Raw genomic sequence first — 20321 nt, 5'->3', positions numbered from 1 at the left:
GTTCAGCCTTAAAAAAATAAAAGCATGTGATGAGGAAACAAAAACGCTACTGATGTGTAGTTGTATCACTAAACCTCGAAGGTGTACAGGAAGAACTAAGACAAATTTATCTGACAGTTTGGTAATTTATTACATAATTATTCTACTAAGACCAATGATGTTAACTGAGAGAATCTTTCGGTTAATAGTTTGTTGAGTCACTTTGAATTCACTATAGTTGAGTTTTACAACATTATGATCTGCTAGATGTTTTAACTAGGATTAGCCAGTGGACTTGAAACAAAACCAATAAGTCTGACATAGTCTGAGGCCTTACAGTCAACATGATAGTTTATTTATCCTGAAGAAACTCAGAATAAACCTGCTTTCTCCATATATTTACAACATATTACATCTTAAAAGGGCTTGTTGCACTGGCAATCCCCCTGATAATTAACAAATAATAATAATTCAAATTATAAAATTCAGTGGTGTTGTTCCTCCATGGATTCCCTTTGTAAACAAATGTACAAGTTGCAACAAGTTCGCCCAGTAATGTTTTATTTTGATAGGCGTGACCGGAAGCGGGATTTCCTAACTGTGCCTGCTTTGACGGAACCCATGACGAGCCACTCATTGATGTAAGCAGCGCCCACGGCTTAAATGAGCCTCGTTCAGGAACATTTCTTAGTTCAGACACGGACGGAGATCAGAGACCAGCTCTCCTCCTCTCCCTCCTCTCTTCTACGCACTCTTCCTCCATCTCTCTCTCTCTTTCTCTGTTTCTCTCCATCCATCCTCATGCGTCTTTTGGATACCTAGAGCGCGTCCGCCCGCCTGGACCTGGTCCATCTCCACATGTGCACATCTGCATTGTGGTCCCACTGGAGAACTGTGTTTACACTAACGATGCCTTGGCTGAGAGGCTCGCCACAGTGATCGTTGTCCGATCCCCACGCAGCAGATTCACCGTTTTTAGGAGGAGCCGGACGCCACCGTCTTCTTTCGGGAGCGTGGGCTCTCTGCGTAATGGATTTACCGCTGGCGGAGAAAAGTTGGATTTTGTGAAAGATTCCGACCATGGACAGAATAGGAGGGCGTTTTTAAGAAAGGTGCTTTTGAGTTGGAATCACACCGAGAGAGGAAATGCACAGAGGTGAGTTGGAGCTCGTGTGAGGTGCCAGAGCATCCGTGGCGCGCGTCAAGGTCCGACAGCCTCGAGCAGAGAGGATGCACAGTTTACATTAAACCTGGATTAAATGTATTTATCGTTTTTTGCATTGTCTCTTCCTCAGCAGAGTGGGCGTTTGAATAGCATCTGATTTATATTTAAACACACATCACAAAGCAGTGAGAGGGGGCGTGAGATTAGAAAATGCGCACTATGGAACAGCTCCAGCACCCAGTCCTCATTAGGCTATTATGTCTCTAAAGACACATGAGACGATCCACAGGTTCAACTGTGCAAACTGACCACTGTCTTCTGTCCTCAGACCTGTTTATTTGTCCTCAGCATCAACTTACCCCCTTTATAACTCCTTCCTGAAAATCTTCCTCTTTTATTGCCCACGTTACCAACACATCGCCATTAACCAGTGCTCTACGATCCACACGTTCAAGTCCCAGTACCATCTGCTGACATGTCTTTTCACCTTCTTCTATTCAAATCCAGTTAGTCCCAGACTGGTTCTTCTGGGTTCAGTTGGATCTGTCTGGTTTGGACCAACAAATGCCCAGTCATTGTGAAAAAAGATTATTATTATTATTATTGTTATGATATCAACAATTGACCAAAGTCTTGCAGGTTTCATTAATATCCTAATCTGCTGGTTAAATAAGCGTCATGTAAAAAGGGGCAGAGCCGGAGGTTTCCCCGCAAGGAGTGGGTGCTGGGCTCGGACCGTGCAGCTACGTGAGGACAGTCTACTTGTGAATCACGGCTTTAATGGACAGTTAAGGTCAAACACTATTTGAAATCCATACAGGGGCGATAAAGCCGTCAGGGGCCATGAAGTGTTTCCGATACGTTTGTCGTAAACCCGTCTGGTCTGTCACAAACACTTTGTCTCAAGAAATGTGCCCCCACAAATAAAGGAGCACGTTTGGTTATAAATGACGCTAAGCTGCTTTCTGTGATTAAAACACTCTCGTGTTACTTCACGCTACTCACAACTAGGATCCACTCGTGCTCCGTGGGGTGAGGAAGGGACACCGTACAGGTTGAGCACCGCACTCCATAGCGAAACACTTGGCGCGCGCTGCTGCTGCCAGAGACTCCAGCTCCGGTCTCGCGCCGCAGCAAACAGCTGCGACACCTCCTGATGCGTTTGTAACGGAGGTGCACTCTCTCACCCATAAGAAAGGACGTGCAAACCGGATGCCAAGTGCTCATTGAGATTTTGGGAAAACGGTTTGTATCGCCTGCGTCGCCTGCCGTGCAGGAGACCAGGGTTCGAACCCCACCTGGGGGCAGTTGTACCGAGGTAACAACGCAGAGGGCCAGGTTGGCATCGGCTACACTTTCAGGGACGCGTCGTTGGTGTTGTGGCGGGAGGTGGTTCACTGCAGGAGCGGTGTGGTTGTAACTGTCAGTGATTAGTTACCACGACTGTTGACTTACTATTACCTGTTCATTACAGCCTGTAGGGTTGTTACTGTGAGTGGCTACAGGTGTAGTCTACCCTCGGGCTTTCACTTGTTTTATGTCGCAATTTTAATTACAGCAGACACGAGACGAATAGTCATTTCAGAGTTTGTGACTTTATTGTTAGTTTTTGTAGCTTTGTCGTAGTGTAATGGATGTAGCTACCTCATCACTTGTAGCTTGCTAACCGCTTCGCCCATTGTCCAGTGGCCTAGTTGGTACGACACTGTGCCATATAGACCTAATTAAGGCCACAGCTCATGGTCTGAATATTATGCAATAAAATAGGTTCATATTAACTCAGTCTTGAGTCGTACTGGTGTGTTTGTGTCCCTCTGCAGTTTTGTTAGTTTAAGAGAATAGAGCAGATTGCAGTCTGAATTTGGCTCGTGATCCCAAGTGAGAAGTGATGTGAAATGACATGAGCAACCTGCGGTCAGATGTCCTGTCGTTGTTTAAGAGGAGCAGAGGTTAGATGAAACTTGCTTCAAGATGAATACTTGAAACATTGGATTTGCGGAGAGACAAATACTGAGAGTGATGCCTTTTGTAACATGTGTTATCCTTTGTAAGGAGTTGTGTTTTCACAGGTGGATCGTGTATTTCGTGCACGTTCAGGGTCTGAGTGGTGCAAGTGAATAGCTGCAACTCTTATTTAGTTCGTGTTTTATTTATAATGCTACAAAAGATGTTACAAATTCCTACATGAATTATGTAACTTCTGCCTAATAACTTTATTTAAATATTTATATGCTTGATACACATTTCTGCTGCTGCAGCTCAAGGTAACGTTTTGTCTCTAGACACACAGATTAATGAATACTGTTCTTACAGATAGTCTGTGTCGTTAATATTTCTGAGCAAAAGGCCTTAAAGAGAAGACCAGAGTCATGATTTTGAGGGTGTAGAGAAGCTTTGTTGTGGGCAGCAGCAGATTACACTGTGTGCTGCTATCTACACAATAATGTGGTGAGGCTTGTAATGTGAAAAAGTCATCAGTGTGAACGTACGCCATCTCTGTGTTACTTGTGTTTGGGTGGCCTGTGGTGTTTCACACCCTACCTACCATAGTCCCTTGCAAGATAATGGAGATAGAGGTAATGAAGAGCCAGGAGCCTCGAGGGCTCAGTGTGTGTGTGTGTGTGTGTGTGTGTGTGTGTGTGTGTGTGTGTGTGTGTGTGTGTGTGTGTGTGTGTGTGTGTGTGTGTGTGTGTGTGTGCACACTTCAAAATGAGTCAGTTCAAACATGCATGCTCACTGGTGCATTTGTGCTCACTGCTTATGTTAACCATGCATTCTTCTTCATTAGACAACCCCCACCCCCCTCTCTCCCTCTCTGTCTCCCTTCAGCCCTCCGTCCTTCGTTCCATTATGCATCGTGCCAGGCTCACGCTCACTCTCTAATTTGATGTGAACAGGCCGACCTATTATGAACTCAGTGGGGATCAGGTCTACAGCGGCTTATCAGAGCAAGGCAGTGTCTAGAGCTGTAACATGCTCGCCCCTCCGTGCAGATATCATTGTAATACAACATATTTCACCTATTGTCTGTAGCCATGCTCTGCCCAGATGCCTGTCTTCTCATCAGTGCTGTAAGCCTCGGTGCCTGTAATCCTGTTTTTTCTACTAATGCTTTATGTTTCTGGTGCCTAGAGGCTGCAGATTAGCGGGTTACAGTCTCATGGCTTGGTTGAGAGTTGATGGTTTGAAACTATCTTTAATGAACCACTTCTTACTACTGCTATTACAGCCATCACTGCTACTTTTAAACATTGTGAGTGACTACTTCACTACACTTTAATGCAACATCCGAGAAGAGCATACTTTATCTCCTCTGCAAGTATCCATGAAATCAGTTTTCTTTATTCATATTTGCCAGTATAGAGATTAAACAATTACTTAACTATTTTTGAAAACTATTTTTATAAGCTGCTCATCTTTGTATTTCGTTAGTAACCTGAATATTTGTGTCAGACAAAAAAAAGTCTACTTAAAGATATTAATGGAAATGTAGGGGCATTTATCACTGCTATGAATAACATATAGCAGTTTATATGATCCTAGTTGCAGCCATAGTGCATTCAACTCAAGCAGGAGAATGCTGAAAAGTTACAATAAAAAGAGTAAACCATATCAAAATGTCTGTCTCCTGTGTGCTGAACGCTGAAACGTTAACCTCAGCAATGTTCATGCTCAGCCTCTGTTTCGGTCCATTTCACCGCCCTTTCATGAGTGATTTGTATTGACATGTATGATGATGCTCTGAACATCCGCCAGTATTAAAAAGACATGCCTACACTGATACATCCCTCTGGATTATCTCTATCTCCCAGCTCCACTCCTCTTTCCTCAGCAACACATTTTTCTTTTAAATTTACCAATTCAGTCAGAGATTTACTTAAAAATGTATTGATCCATATTGTGCCCAGGATTCATCATGGGCGGGGGAAATCAATACTGCAGCTGGTCACACATACTTATTCTGTGACTCCTCAGTGATTCCCATTTTTTCATCCTTGAACGCCAAGATATAAATTCAGTGTTGTGTCACCTGTGACTAATGTGTAATATCTCTGCTTCACAGCGTGGATACTCTTCTTCATAATAGAAGAGGGTTTCGCTCTGGCACAGAGAACTAAAGGTAAGCCAGAGCTCATACACTTTTCTCTTCCATTGATGTTTCCCCCAGATGAACCGGTCATATATAAGGAGGAGTTATCTTGTATCATCAGACCAAATGGGTCCTTTCTTGATTCTTTCCTCCTTCTTTATCCCCTGCCTGCTTTTTGCTTTTCTTGCTCCAATCATCCTTTCACTCTTCCTGCTTTCCAATCGTCCCTGCATTGATCCCACCACTCAATAACCCATCTGTCTGTCTGCTCTCTGCCTTTTCTCCTCTTCAGATTCCCCCAGCGAACATGCCGGCCAGAGCCCCAACCAGAATGACTGTGGCAAGTGGGTCCGTAACATCAACGGCGGGGTGTTCACATCGCCAAACTACCCCAACACCTACCCACCCAACAAGGAGTGCGTTTACATCCTTGAAGGTAATGAACACTTCATCTCCTGCATCTGGAAGCTGTTGTTACCAGAACAGCTGACACGGTTTCCTTGGCCTCTCAACATATTGCCTCCTTCAGTGAACGCCATTAGTCTGACTGACGTTGTTTTATGTAAGCCTCTGATTTTGCGTTCTTTTTTCCGCTGGCGGGCAATCACATTGACATTTTCCAAACAAGCCTTCCTGAATCTGTTTCACCACGCAGTTAAAGCCTTTTGAAAATGATGGGAAGTGGCTCGTTGTGGGAAGCCCTGACTTCTGGCCTAATCAGAGTAGTGCTGTGCTCACCGGTATTGGCAGGATGGGTCAAACAACTCCTATCGCTATCGAATGAAACATAAAAGAGATAAACATCTGCTCCAGAATTGGTGTATAAGCCTGAATTTCAAGCATCCTTGTCAACACTATATTGTTTACCATAAACAATTACGCCCGTCACTAATTTAGTGGCATGTTCCATATGAGAGAGCATCAATTGCAGCTATGGGAGGCGAGCTCTGATGTGTTTTCAAACTAAAGTGATGAGTTGTACAAGCACAGGCTTTCATACAGATGAGATGTGAGTTGGTACTTTTCTTGCCGTGGTGGGTAATAGATTTCTCACATGGCTCAAGGGCTCCCCCTGTGGACAAAGCAAGCCCACACCTATTGTTGGTGAATAAGCTGTGACTCCATCACAGGGAGGTGCAGCAGTACATCACTGTTGGTCTGGGAAGGCGACAGATGGAACCTGTCATTTGCTATTATTTGCTCTTGAATAGCTTTAGTCGTATTTGTGTCCAAGCTCCAGAGTTGAACTCTTTCATCCTGCCTCTCAAGAGAGATGCTCACATTTGGCAGAAGTGCTAATCAGATAGCTTTGTAATCATAATTTGTGGTTAGTGAGGCTCATTGATTGTGTCATGTCCCCCAGTTCATCAGCTCAGTAGATCGAGCGATTATACTTAATTCTCTTTCTGTATCAAGCTGTGTCATGTGTGAGAGGGAGACGGAGAGAGAGAGAGAGAGAGATGGAAAGTTATAGAGAGAATAAGACTCAACTCACCAGGGAAGGGAGTGCAGGCATACAAGCTGCTTGTTCGAGCAGAAAGGAAACATTTGAGCTTAAATTCAAAGACAAGAACACAGAGAAAAGAGATTATTTTATTTCTGTTACACACTCCACTGTACACACACATCACCCCTGACCACGCTCTGTTTTTCTCTAATCGGACATGTTTGACTTGGCCATGCATGCTTGAGATGATTCAGAGCCCCCTCCCCATCACCAGCATCTTTATTCAGTATGATTCATCTCCTGAGGCAGGCATGACTTGTCCGTCCTCTGTGTGGGAGGCAGGCCGATGTCATTAATGAACTCTGACCACTCGCTCCATAGACATATTGTGGATTTGCATGACTGATGTGCACTTTGCTTCGTGCTGTGACTGCAGTGTTCTGGACTCACTGACTCTGAGGCAGCAGCGCTGACATGTCAGGCTGTGTCTATGCATCGTGCATAAATTTGCATGATGCATGCTTGCAATGTGCACTTTTGTATTTAAGTTGAAAAGACAGTTTTAGTGTTTAGCTAGTTCTGTTTGTTTCTCTGCTTTTGCTTAGATTGGAAGTGCAGAATTTGTCTATTTGTCTATTTTGCTATTTGCCATGATTAGAAAGCACAAACCAAAGCAAAAACAGCGTCTGGGGAAAGTAATTACGTTAAGCACCCACTTTATTAATGATAATTTCTTCTGGGAGAACACCTGGACAGCATCCTGCTGAAGTTGAGGGAGAGCAAGTATCTCATTGGCGTTATCTCATTTACTTTTTTAAAGTTTAGAGGAATTTGAGCACCAGAGTCAGAAAATGCCACAGTACGTTTATGTGTGAGGGAAAAAACCTCCTCATCTGATGCATCATCCCTCATGCTCATGTTGGTCAGAGTAGGCTACATTTTAAAAATTGTCAGCAATACCCATTAGAGGACAGAAAACGATTTTCCCTTCACATAAGTATTTCTTACTCAGTGATGCAAAATGGTTCTAAATGTTGTTTGGTCTTGTAATATCTTCTGTTAATATCCCATCAAGTCTCAGTGAAGCTAGGAATAACACTTGCAATGAAAGTCAGATATTATCCAAATGACAAAAAGCCACAAGACCATATTATCAGTGTCTGAAAATGGCAGTTACACAAGGACAGCACCCTGCACCCAGTTCTGAGCCAACTTCAACCTAAAAGTTTGCTCCACACAAGCAGTTGAACATCAGATGAACTCTACTTCTAATTCATGCTTTAGAACCCCATCCAGATGTTGCTTTGTCCTATATCAGCAAGATTTAATTTTGTTCTTCTCATAGATTTTTCCCCTTTGTTTCCTTTCTCTCTGTTGTACACCAAAGCTCTCCCCAGACAAAGGATTCAGCTGGCTTTTGATAAGAATTACTACATCGAGCCCTCGTTCGAGTGCCGCTTCGATCACATTGAGATCCGTGACGGGCCGTTTGGGTTCTCACCGCTCATTGATCGCTTCTGCGGGGGAAAGAACCCGGGCCTGGTCACATCGACGGGACGCTTCATGTGGATCAAGTTCACCAGCGATGAGGAGCTGGAGGGCCTTGGCTTCCGTATCCAGTACACCTTTATTGCAGGTAGGGAGCAGTAGCCCAGAGAAGCCCCCACCTCCCACTCATCTCTGTACACATCAAAGGCGTTAAGTAACAGAAATAAGAACCGGGTCTCATGTGAAAAAGAAGACAGCACTCTTCAGACATCATTGTCTGCATTGATGATGTTGTTTGTGTCCATTATCGGTAAAGCAGTAGCACGCTGGACATGCACAGGCCACCCAGTGGGTTTCCAGTTTTACTAACAATACAGGCTTTTTCCCTTTGCTTTACCTGCTCTTCGGCAGGCACGTGTTCAACATCAGAGGCTAAGCCTGAACCCAATATGCCTAGAAATCAGCATCTCCCATCAAGTGACAGATATTAGCTTCAAAAAGACCCTTTTCTGCTCTATCTGGTCTGTCTTAATGGGATCTTATCTTCTGTTCTCTGCTTACCTTTTTAATGCCGTGTGGATTGAGAGTCATGCGCCTCCCAAAACCTTATCATTTCAGACCCTGATTTCCATCTGCACGTGGGCGGACTGCTAAACCCCATCCCAGGTAAGCACGGCAGCATTTCGTGGGTTTGTGTTCGATCCCTTTTGAAGAGCTCCTCGGTGCTCAGAAGCTTACCGGAGGCTATTGCTGCCTCTGACGTGAACGCTGAACACGCAAATGTACCCTGACAGGGATGCAATTGTACATGAAGTGAAAGGATGTACATGCACACACATGCACCAATATAAATGAAAGAACACACACTTCTTTTATCCTGCTCTTCCCTTCCTGTCTTCATGCCTTTGTTCCTCTGTCTTCTTATTGTCCTTTGTCCTAATCCACTTCAATTCCACCATAAATCCTTTAGTTTTTAAAATAAAATCCCTCATCTGTCCCTCTGTCTGTCACACTCCTCTTCTCATCCTACACTTCTGTTCGTTCTTCTCTCCCTCTGTTCTTTTCTCTCATTTTTTCTTTTATTTTTGCTTCCTCCATGTACCTCTTGTGACCCTTTTCTCACCTTCCCTATCTTTCATCCCTCTCTGTCTCTCTCTCTCTCAATCCTTTTCTCTTTCTTCTTACCGCTCCTACACATTTCCTGTGTCTCTACAGACTGTCAGTTTGAAATCGGCGGATGGGATGGGATCATTCGCTCCAGTCAGGTGGAAGAGGAAGAACGAGTGAAGCCTGGTGATGCTCTGGACTGTATCTGGACCATCAGGGCTCCTCCTCAGTCTAAGGTCAGTAGAAAGGCATTAAGGTGAAGGTTAAATCTCCGTTTTATCATAGATACAGCTTGAGTCTAGATCAGGCTTTTATTCGATTGAGTCATGTTCAAAGCCATTTGAAAGTATGTGACAAACTTATACCTTCACTTCATTACAGTAATATAGTTATGAAAAAACCTCCAATCATCCTGAGATCTCACTACATAAGCACTCAAGGACTTTAATTCATCACTGACACTGGCTCAGATGCAGTAAAGTAGCATGAATTTTAAACATTTTACATCTGAACCATCAGTAACGTCCCTCCCACTCATGTTCTTGCATTTCATTTCCCTGGAAGGCACAGAGGACTTTGTTGCATGTCCCCCGCAGTGCTCTGAAGGTTTATTTTTGGTCAAAATCTTTGTGTTTCTGTAATGAGTGTAGTCAATGTAAATGGCAGACAACTGGATAGAGTTACTGCATTTTTAAGACTGAACTCGACCACACAACAATTCATATGCATATCATGCATATCCAAAAGAAAAGAAATCAGATTAGCTATTTCTCATTGAGCGTTACTGTGTGAGCAGAGTTTAAGTTTGGTGTACGGTCTGAATTTAAAAAAAGGGCAGGAACAGGTCAGAATATCTAAGTAGTTGTGGAGTCAACTCCAAACTCACTCTGTACTCATCACTCTGTTCCAGCTGTCTGTCACCAGAGCTGTTTCAGCACATCACCTTGACGTTGGTATTATTTCTACATTTGAATACTCTGTAGCCTGCTCTTACCCTAACAGAAAATGTGGAATTAGTGCATGGTTCAGTAGAAAAATCCAGTCTCAACATGATCAAAACATTTCCCTTCATCTGACCTCAAATCACTGGGAAGTAACTTTGTGTCATCAGCACTCATAAATAAGTATGAATCACTTTTAATGTGCACAGCGGCAGTTGTTGCAGAAATAACTGTTGACCTGCTCTGCTCCAAAGAAAGTCATTAAATAAACAAGCAGATGCTTATCTATAAAAGCATGCAGTGGTTTTCCTGATTTGAATATTTTTTTGTGAATGCCTCTACCAGCATTGTCGGCTCCAGTCGTCGCAAGCAAATGTGAATGGTCATATCTACGTTATGATTGTGATTCAATACATAATGGATATGAGCAGAGCAGATACACAGAGGTGGGGGAAAGTAATGCAGGCAAATAGGTATTATTTATAAGGTGCAGCTCTAGAGATTTGTAAGTTCATTTTCATGCCAAGAGTGAAAGTTGATGTGATGTGTTCTCATACAATCTGATATTTATGAGTAGATATCCAAATTTCCATTGAATTTACAACCATAACCTGGCCGGCCTGGATTCACTGCTGCTCTGTTTCATCCCTCGTGACTAAATGAGTCATCAGCAACACTGCTATGGCTACACACACACACACACACACACACACACACACACACACATATATATACACCCACATACATATACACACACAAATTAATGCACATCTGATTATGCATAAAATGACAGATGCACATGCACTTTCACAAAGTGCATACTATTCTGTCACACACCGTTCTGTGAGCAATTACCCACGCACGTGTATACACAGTAATATTTCATATATACACATGTAAACACTCATGCATGACTCACACACGCTCCAGAACTTCTCTGACACAGACACAGATTTGTCCCCTGCAGTCACTTCACTGGTCCTGCATGTGCAGCAATGAAGAGGATCTGAATTTAGCAGCAGCAGCTCTGAGCTGCCCAGTCAGACATTAGCTCGACGAAGCAGAAGAAACAGAGCAGCAGCACATTCAGCAGCAACGGAAGAGCAGCTACTTTAAACTGCTGCATGGTCCAAATACGCCGTCTGTGTCACCCTAAGTCGCCCCCCTCCTCCCCGTGGTCAAGACCCGATTGCACAGGTTAAAGACCTTTATTTTGTGCTTACTTCACAAGAGGAAGCTGAGTATACTACATGAACATGTGAAGGTTAACTAATGAGCAAACAAGAAAGTGCCAGGTCACTGGTCACAGTGACATGTCATGCACAGAGGCAACAGATGCACTAAGCTCCTCTAATGCAGAAACACTCCTGTAATAGGCTTTTTTCGCACAGACACACACAACGTTTGGATGTCACAGTAGGAAACACAGGTGTGCCTAGTAAAACATGAGGACTACATTACTGTTAGCTGCTCAGGTCTCAGGGTCTTGGTATTGTGCACTGGCTACCGGTTACACAGCCACATCTAACTGAGACACTTAAACTGAACACAGCCATTATTAATGTTATCAGTAACACATGTGCTTGTCCCGCTGTGGTTCAATTCAAATGTTATCTGTAAAAAAGGCAAAAAAGCAGCCAATACATCTGAAGAAATACATCATACCAGAATAAAGTCCATTGTTTTTCTTGGCATTTACATACTCAAACCAAGACACCAGAAGCAGTGTGCAAAGTGTCCGACATTAGAGTGATATTGATGTTTTTAAAAGATACATTAAATGTGTCACATGCATAATAGACAATGGGTGTTTAAATTTATGTTCAAGATAAAAAAAATACTTATTGGATTAAAGGGCAAATGATACTGAATTATTGATACACATTCCATTAAGTAATACTATTTAGCAGCCATTTGTTAGTCGTAGCTTTATCGAGAGTTTGATTCCACTTCCTCCATCCCCTGGCCCCTACACCTGTTTCACTCTACTGCAAGATGTTTACCATGAAAGAGACACCAGTCAATCCTTATTAATCATCACAGTTAAGAAATAAGCCAACTGCTCACACAGTCAACTTCAGCATCACATAACCTTTCCTCTGGTATTTGCTGCTGTGTTCGATGTATGACCACTGCTTCTTGGTGGAATAATTTCTCACTCTGAAGCCAGACTACCTCGTTTTTTTGGTGGAGGTGCTGGTCTTCAGTCCCTGCAGCATTTCTTTGAATTTAGACACAGCTATGAGAAACGAGGAGGGTGAGGGAGACAGAGCAGGCAGCACCACGACAGATGCTTTCAATTAATGAAGTAGGCAGCTATCAGTAGATGAATAATGCACAGTTGCACCACAACTTAGATTAGTTATACTTTGTTGGTGTCTGATTCAATTCTCTGTCGGTGCATCTTCTATCCATCTTCTAAACTCTTAATTCTGTTGCTGTCGCAGCTCTAATCTGTCACATCACTGAAAGCATCTTAGAAATGTATAGATGCATTTGCAATTCCATGTATTTGTATTCTTAAAGCCTACCTTTGCTCATTATGTTTAGACAGCTGTGAGGTTAAAGTCTGCTGTTCATGTGCCTCCACACTGATTTCCGTCTCCTGCCTGTAGATCTACCTGCGCTTCATGGAGTACCAGATGGAGCACTCTAATGAGTGCAAGAAGAACTTTGTGGCAGTGTACGATGGTAGCAGCGCCATCGAGAACCTCAAGGCCAAGTTCTGCAGCACCGTGGCCAATGACGTGATGTTGGACAACGGAGTGGGAGTCGTGCGGATGTGGGCCGACGAGAAGAGCCGACTCAGTCGCTTCCGCATGCTCTTCACTTCCTTTGTTGACCGTGAGTACCTGCCGTTTTAAAAAACAGTGAGAAATATAGAAAAAGATTTGAATTAATACTTTTATTATTGATCCAAATTGAGATGAGAGTCCACATCTTTGTTACAGTTTGGCCTGTGACTGTGTAACTAACTTTGGACAACATGAAAGTACCACATGTTGATATTTTAATGTAACACCCAAAACTTTCCAGCCGCTACATTATCCACTCACGGAAACACTGTATCTGCATCAGCAGCCACTAACTAACAGACACCTCAGTGTCATTTCAATGAGAAAAGCTAATTACACTGTGCTGTGTTTATGGCACAGATATGCCCAAACCAATTATTTACTCCAACATTTTTAGATAAAGCATCAAATGATTTATTGATATGCATGCACAACATGATACTGCGCTTATTATGGGTCACTTACAACAGGAAAATAGGAATTAATTTCTCTATTCTGGTGGAAAAAAATAAGCGGAGGCAGGTTAACAGATCTTGTATGAGTAATCATATATTAATCCTCATCATTTCTGTGGGACAAAGAAGGGACAAACGCTGTTTAAGGCTCCACATAAAGTAACAGAAATTGCCATGCAGGAAACTGTTTTTCTGCGCACCGTAATTTTTTCATTAAATGCCTGAATAGACTGAGATATTAATTGCCACATTCTCCTGCACACTTGCGAAACCCTGGGGTGAATGCTAATGTTGTTTTCATCAGCAAACCCATAACCATTGCAGTCAGAACTTAATGGCCTTTTAAATTCAGCAAGAGTGTTTTTTTTTTTTTAGTCTGAGAATCCTTAAGACCATTTGGATCCTCATTAATTCTGATCACATAGTTCATCTTAGAGAAGTTTGAAGTCTCTTGAATGACTCCTAAACTTTATTTGGTCAGAGTCAGCCAGAGACTCAAAGTTTACATAGAGGTCGGGGGGAATCATTAATCTTTGTCACTCAGAGGACAAGATGAGCTCATGCCTTTTGCACTCCATCATCCTTAATGTGCTCTAATCTTCCACCAGAGGCCCCTCGGACATGTAAACCAGACATATTAAGACTTTCCTAAGCCCCCCCACACACACAGCATACATTAAGATGTGAGGTATGTGTTTGTGTGTATGTCTGTGTGTGGGGGTTGGGAGTTTGCATCATTGTTGACACCCACTGAGAAACTGCATTTTGAAGGCGGGAGATGCATAATCAGTTTGGAAGTGATCACAGTGTCAGGGGAGCGACCCTGTCTGCCGCCTTCCTGGGAGATAGATGGAAAGGACACTCCCAACACACACACACACACACACACACACACACACATGTACATGTTCCCTTGTCAAAGTTATTTAACCCTGTGGCAGAGAAAGCATGCAAGGAGAGAGAAGTGGAGGCTCAGAGTCCTCGTCACAGTGAACCTCAGAGCAGGGGTGGAGCTGCTGGAGAAGACCACAATCTGTTTCAGTTGTGATAAAGACTCAAAGAGTGTGTCTGCACTCTGCAGCTGCTAAAGCCTGAGTGGCTGAAAAAAGAAAGAAAGAAAAGTCTTGTCAGATGCTGAGGAAGGATGGTAGGGAGACATGAACAAGCCATAGGAGGCAGAGGTTGAATATTAAACGAATATTATACCAAACGCTTTGCATAAAGCCTCGTCGTGGGAGTGAGTTTTATCTGTGTGAATGTCATCTGCAAGTAACTGTGCTGTGATGCCCTTTGTTGACATTGAAAAGGCAAACATAAATGTAAGAATATAATGGTTTTTACTTGATGGTCATGGTAAAGAGAACGTTTATATGCAGGGCCTGGAAAATGTCACCATCTCCATCTATGCTTCATTATAGACAGTACATGTATTATTCAGATTGTGGGCGAATTTGTGACTTGAGATTTTCAGCCATATAAGTGAAGCCCTCTACAGTATTATTTTGATAGCAGTTAACACAATTACATCTAGTGAAACTCTTGTGAAAATTAATGTAAACAACACACACTTGTATAAATAATCTACAGCTGCCTGCTCTTCAGAGGCTGCTTTCAGAAACTAAAATGTCTAGAAGCTTTGTTTTTGTGAGACATGAGACAGGCATCAAAGACCCAATCAGTTGCACAAAAGGCTATTCAAACTAATAAACATGGTTTACTGCCGATAGACTCATTTTCACATGCTTTCGGAGGTCTGTGTGTGAGTCTTGTCCTTCCTCCACTACATCAAGGTGGAGAAAATAAGAACTGTCAACAGTGGTAATTTCTTGCTGGTAAATGCCCTTGGTTTGATTCCCTGTGACCTGCTGAAAACAGGAGGAAAAAAAGCATTTGATGACACATAAGAAATAAGTTTTGCTGCCGCTCTCCACTCATTTCCAGCCGTACATCAAAAACCTGATTTCCCAAAGCTTTTACTGTAGCCCCCAAATGGTCTTTACCGAGACCCAGGCATCTACATCTCCCTTCTCCTCTTCTTCCTTCTGACTGGCAGTGTATGGATCTCCTGAGCCGGGCAGCCAGCATCAATTACCAGGCATCTCTGTCTCTGCCACCTAAGCCTTCATACACTAACAGTCATTGTAATATGTGGCGTCTCAGAGCACCTGCCTGACCATCTGCACACAGTGATGGCACAAAGCCATTTCTACACATAACCAACCCCCCACCCGCCTGCCCTTTTTTTCATCTTTTCCATATTCCTCCTCTCCTCCTGCTCTTATTTTTCGAACTGTCTGTGCAACCAACTACCCCTCCCTCCCATCTCCTCCTCTCTCCCCTCTCTCATACTCCCTTGACATGAAGGTTGCAGCTCAGTGGAGCTGACATCTCCTCCCTTCATCACCCCCTGATGCTGCTTGTAGTGTCTGCAGGAAATGATGATGTATGACCGGGTGTGATCTGTCTCCATTAGAACCTCAAGGGTTTGGAGAAACAATAGGACATTTCATGTTTTATTACACGCTTCTACTGATTTCTACAGCCAAATAATTTCTCTTTTATTGCTGTTATTGTTTTACTATCATCAAAACAGCTTCTGGTCCTTTTCACAGTGCAGTCATCTTTTACTCAGCTCTGTTTGCTGTTTTTTTTCTCTTGTTTTTGATTAATTCCATTTTCTCTGTATATTGTCTTTTGCCTGCAGCCCCCTGCTCAGCCAATACATTCTTCTGTCACAGCAACATGTGCATTAACAACTCCCTGGTGTGCAATGGGGTTCAGAACTGTGTCTACCCATGGGATGAAAACCACTGCAAAGGTGACTGTGCTCTTCCTGACAACTGCTCGCAAATTAAATGATGATCATTATTTAGGATTGACTTAGTTTTAAGATTCAATATTATGTATTTTTTGTTCTGTCATTGTCTCCTTTTTTAATTCTGTCTTCCTGTCTCCTCTGCTCTGCTCACCTCTCCCCCTCACAGAGAAGCGATCTAAGGGACTTTTCCATCAGATCACTAAGACCCATGGCACTGTCATTGGTGTCTCATCAGGCATAGTTCTGGTTCTTCTCATCATCTCTATATTGGTTCAAATGAAACAGCCAAGGAAAAAGGTAACTCATCCTCTGGGGTTGACTTTTTGATCATCAGGAAAAGTGTGAGATACCAGAGTCGCACATAGTCCTGGAAAGTTTGGCTGAAACAATCCTTCTGTGTATCGATCAGCTGTGCTCAATGTCAGATGTTGTTTGGCAACATAAGCAACATCCTACCCTCGGATTCTAGTTCAGACATTGTTAAATCATGAGCCCTGCTTATTCAATCCCAGCACGAACAGTAGAGACAAAGGGAGAATACAGAAATGTGTCACAAACAAAACTCTACCAACTCTAACATACATATTGTATATCACTCATTTTAAAAGGTTGAGGAAATTGGAGCCTTAAAGCAGCACATTTTTTGTGTTTTCTGACAGTTTTAAGACTTACTGTGTTACTCCTTTTGTTTGTCAGTGTGAGAAATAGTGGCTTCCTGATCCCAAAGTTTCATTGTGTAACTGGGTCTTTTTCTTTTTAAGGTCGTAGCTCGCCGGCCTGGTGTTTTCAACAAGGCCGGATTCCAAGAGGTCTTCGACCCGCCCCACTACGAGCTTTTCTCTCTGCGAGACAAGGAGATCTCCTCAGATCTTGCTGACCTATCTGAGGAGCTGGACAGCTTTCACAAGCTGCGGCGCTCCTCCACCATGTCCCGCTGCGTTCACGAGCACCACTGCGGCTCGCAAGCCTCAGTGGCCACCGGCGGCGGCAGCATGAAGCACAGCCGCACCACCCTGAGCTCTATGGAGCTGTCCTACCACAACGACTTCTCCAAGCCTCCGCCCATGAAGACTTTCAACTCCACTGCCAGCTACAAGAAGAGCTGCTACGGCTACAAGCAGCACTCACAGACTCACGACTGCGACCAGCAGGTCATTGAGGACCGCGTCACGGAGGAGATTCCGTGTGAGATCTACAGCCGTGGTGGAGGAGCGATGGGGGGAGGAGCCACAGGCGGAGGCGCAGTAGGAGGACCATCAGGGATAGCAGGAGGAGGTATCGGAGGGGCAGTGGGGATAACGGGAGGAGTGGCCATGCCTGGAGGAATGAGTATGGCCGGAGGAGTTCCCATGGCGGGACCTAGTGGCATCGCTGGAGGTATCGGTGGCGGGATGGCAGGAGCCTGCGGAACCTTAAGTGTCCGTGGCAACAGTGCTCGTAACAGCACCACCATAGTCGATCCACAACAGCGCTCCATGTCGATGGACTTCTAGGTCAAGAGTAAGAAGGAGAAGGCATGCAGACATTGGACTTTACTCATCCAGAAAAGAGAAGGAAGAAGAGAGGACAGGAGAGTGACTACAAGCCTATATTGATCTCTCCTGTTTCTTTTTCTACCATTGCTCTCCAAGCAGTGTTTATAGTATTGTGGGTAGCACTTAAAGATCTTTTCCATTCATAGTCTCATTGGGGGGTTTGGGCAGAAGGGGAGACAAGAAATGAGGGACCAGAGGAAGAAAGAAACTGAAGACACCAGTGGTTCTATTCTTCACCAAGGATTTCAAATGAAGGAAGCATGGAGACGTCTTTTCTCCAGTCTTCTTCATTAAATCCCTCCCTCCATCAGAGACTTACAGGAGAATGTTCTCGCATGCAGATCCACACTGCTCTCCGATTGGTCGCCTAACAGACCAGGAAACCACTCAGATATCATGAGAGAGGAAGGTGGAGAGACTGAGTTTTTACATTTATTCACTTGACATGCACAGATATGATATATAGTGTGTCTTCTAATAATTTATTTGAGTCTTTATTTTTGTCAGTGTACTGTACTGTTAAATCCAGTATATATCCAGCCTCATGATGATGCTTGGCTTTTAACTCTAATCTTTTTCAAAATGTTGCTCAGATGATTTTATGAATGACTTATCCATGATGTGGTGTTAATGATAATGAGGTTTATGATGAAGTTGCAGTTGTTGATGATGATGATGATCAGAAATAATGATGATGATGATGATGATGATGACAGTGGTAATAATGTAATATTACAATAATATGTATTTTTCATGGTTACCTCACACGTACACAGAGGGAACGCTCCATTCAGTCTCTCCTCAGGAAGAGCACATGAAGAGACTGTCTTATTTTGTTAGGAAATAGAGAAGAAAAGACTATTTCTGCTCTGTGAGCTTTATAGCAAATGGGCATTCAGGCAATAAGTAATCGTTTATGGAGTATGAAACATTTAGGTTGTGAGGCCTGGACTGAAATTAAAAAATAGCAACCATCCCGCTCCCCAAACCCCCACCTTTACCAGGAGAAATGTACTTTTTCAATTTACCCATGAACTGAGTGTTTAAAACAAGCACAAACTGTTTCCCTAAAGAGACAGACATGTAGCTTATATGGGACTCATTTGTTATTTTAACCAATGGTTGTATAATTTCATTCTGTTGAATTAAATGAGAGCTTACTCACCTCCCTGTGTGAGCTTTTCTTTTCATTGTAACCAAAAGCAGAGCTGGAGCTGCAGATGCTGCATTGAGGTAAGACACACCAAACCGTGAGGTGTTTGGCGTGGTGTTAAGAGATTTACACATGTGAGCTGGGGACACACCACACGATTTTCACAGTCACTGACGATTTTAGAAAAGGCTGTATTCGAAACCGCATTACGTACTGCCTACTACTACACTACTGCTTTCAGGGGCAGGTCTTCCATGGTGGCACAGGGGGGCGCACCCCCCCCCCCCCCCTGCAATCTGATTGGCCACCCTGTGTCCCCCAATGGTCATTGACTTGTGGAATTGTAAATCATTGTGTAAAGTTTTTCACCACCACTATGTTAAAAAAGCTATAAGCACTCACTTCTTCAAAGGCGCTCAATCAACTCTGTACAGCAAACATCCTATAGTAGTGTTTTGTGTAGTAAATAAAGAAAGATTGTTATTGTTCTCAATTTCACCATTTGAGTCATGCTTGTTCTGGTTAACTGCAGCTTTCGTTTTTGTTACTTTTGGGTGCCCCCCCCCCCCGAGTCGTTACCCCCTGTGCCCCCCACCAGAAAATACTCTGGACCCGCACCTGATGGAGAGGACCTAGGTCCTCAGAGAAGAAGACAGCTTGTCCGCTGATTTTTACTCATACATAGTTGACATGTGGTTAGTGTGGTGTCTGTTAGCTGTAAACCATGAGGATACCTGCTCTCAAGGGTTATCTCAGTATGAGTATTGTCAGGTAATTGAGTTAATTACAAACAGCACAACACTCCTCAACTCAAGTCACCATAAACATCTTTGTCTCTGCAGTGATAGTAACTGAGCAGGTAGTTTAGCTTAGCAGAGAGACATAACATAAAGTTCCACTGGCATTATAAGAAATATGCAGTGTGGGAATGTTTACTTTGACCTTCAAACTTTAGGTTTATTCAGCCAAAAATGACGTTCATGTCATGAGACTCTGGCCTCAGTCAAAGGTAGCAGGGAGCTCATTCACTGTTAATGCAAAGCAGCATTAGCATTTAGTGATTTGTGTTTTAAGGACTGACACAAGAAGCCCTGTGTGTGTGTGTGTGTGTGTGTGTGTGTGTGTGTGTGTGTGTGTGTGTGTGTGTGTGTGTGTGTGTGTGTGTGTGTGTGTGTGTGTGTGTGTGATAGGGGTCACAAGTAGGAGATCGGGATCAGAAGTTGATTAACTGCGAGATATCAGAGGAGTCCCTGATTAATCAATTGGTCTCAGCTGTGGTTCTGGCCTGCACCTCAGGCTGAGGCAGATATCAATCAAATATTGCTCAAGCTTACTTTCAAGAGAGTCT

The 20321-nt window shown here is 43.4% G+C and overlaps 1 protein-coding gene across 1 annotated transcript; it reads left to right on the top strand.

Annotated features, from left to right (window-relative positions):
* The first annotated feature begins 634 nt into the window (after window positions 1-634).
* Window positions 635-18985, top strand: neto2a (neuropilin (NRP) and tolloid (TLL)-like 2a). Its single transcript, XM_085767307.1, has 10 exons — window positions 635-1135; window positions 5208-5264; window positions 5527-5670; window positions 8069-8317; window positions 8788-8835; window positions 9385-9512; window positions 12833-13061; window positions 16172-16285; window positions 16452-16582; window positions 17047-18985. The coding sequence occupies exons 1-10, from the start codon at window positions 1126-1128 to the stop codon at window positions 17776-17778; spliced, it is 1842 nt and encodes a 613-aa protein (XP_085623433.1). The 5' UTR covers window positions 635-1125; the 3' UTR covers window positions 17779-18985.
* The last annotated feature ends 1336 nt before the right edge of the window (window positions 18986-20321 follow it).

The sequence above is a fragment of the Trachurus japonicus genome, chromosome 3 (assembly GCF_045865225.1).
Source record: "Trachurus japonicus isolate A0001 chromosome 3, Traja_1.0".
Classification (NCBI taxonomy): domain Eukaryota; kingdom Metazoa; phylum Chordata; class Actinopteri; order Carangiformes; family Carangidae; genus Trachurus; species Trachurus japonicus.
The sequence above is the reverse complement of the archived record's forward strand: the minus strand, read 5'-3'. Positions and strand labels throughout refer to the sequence as shown.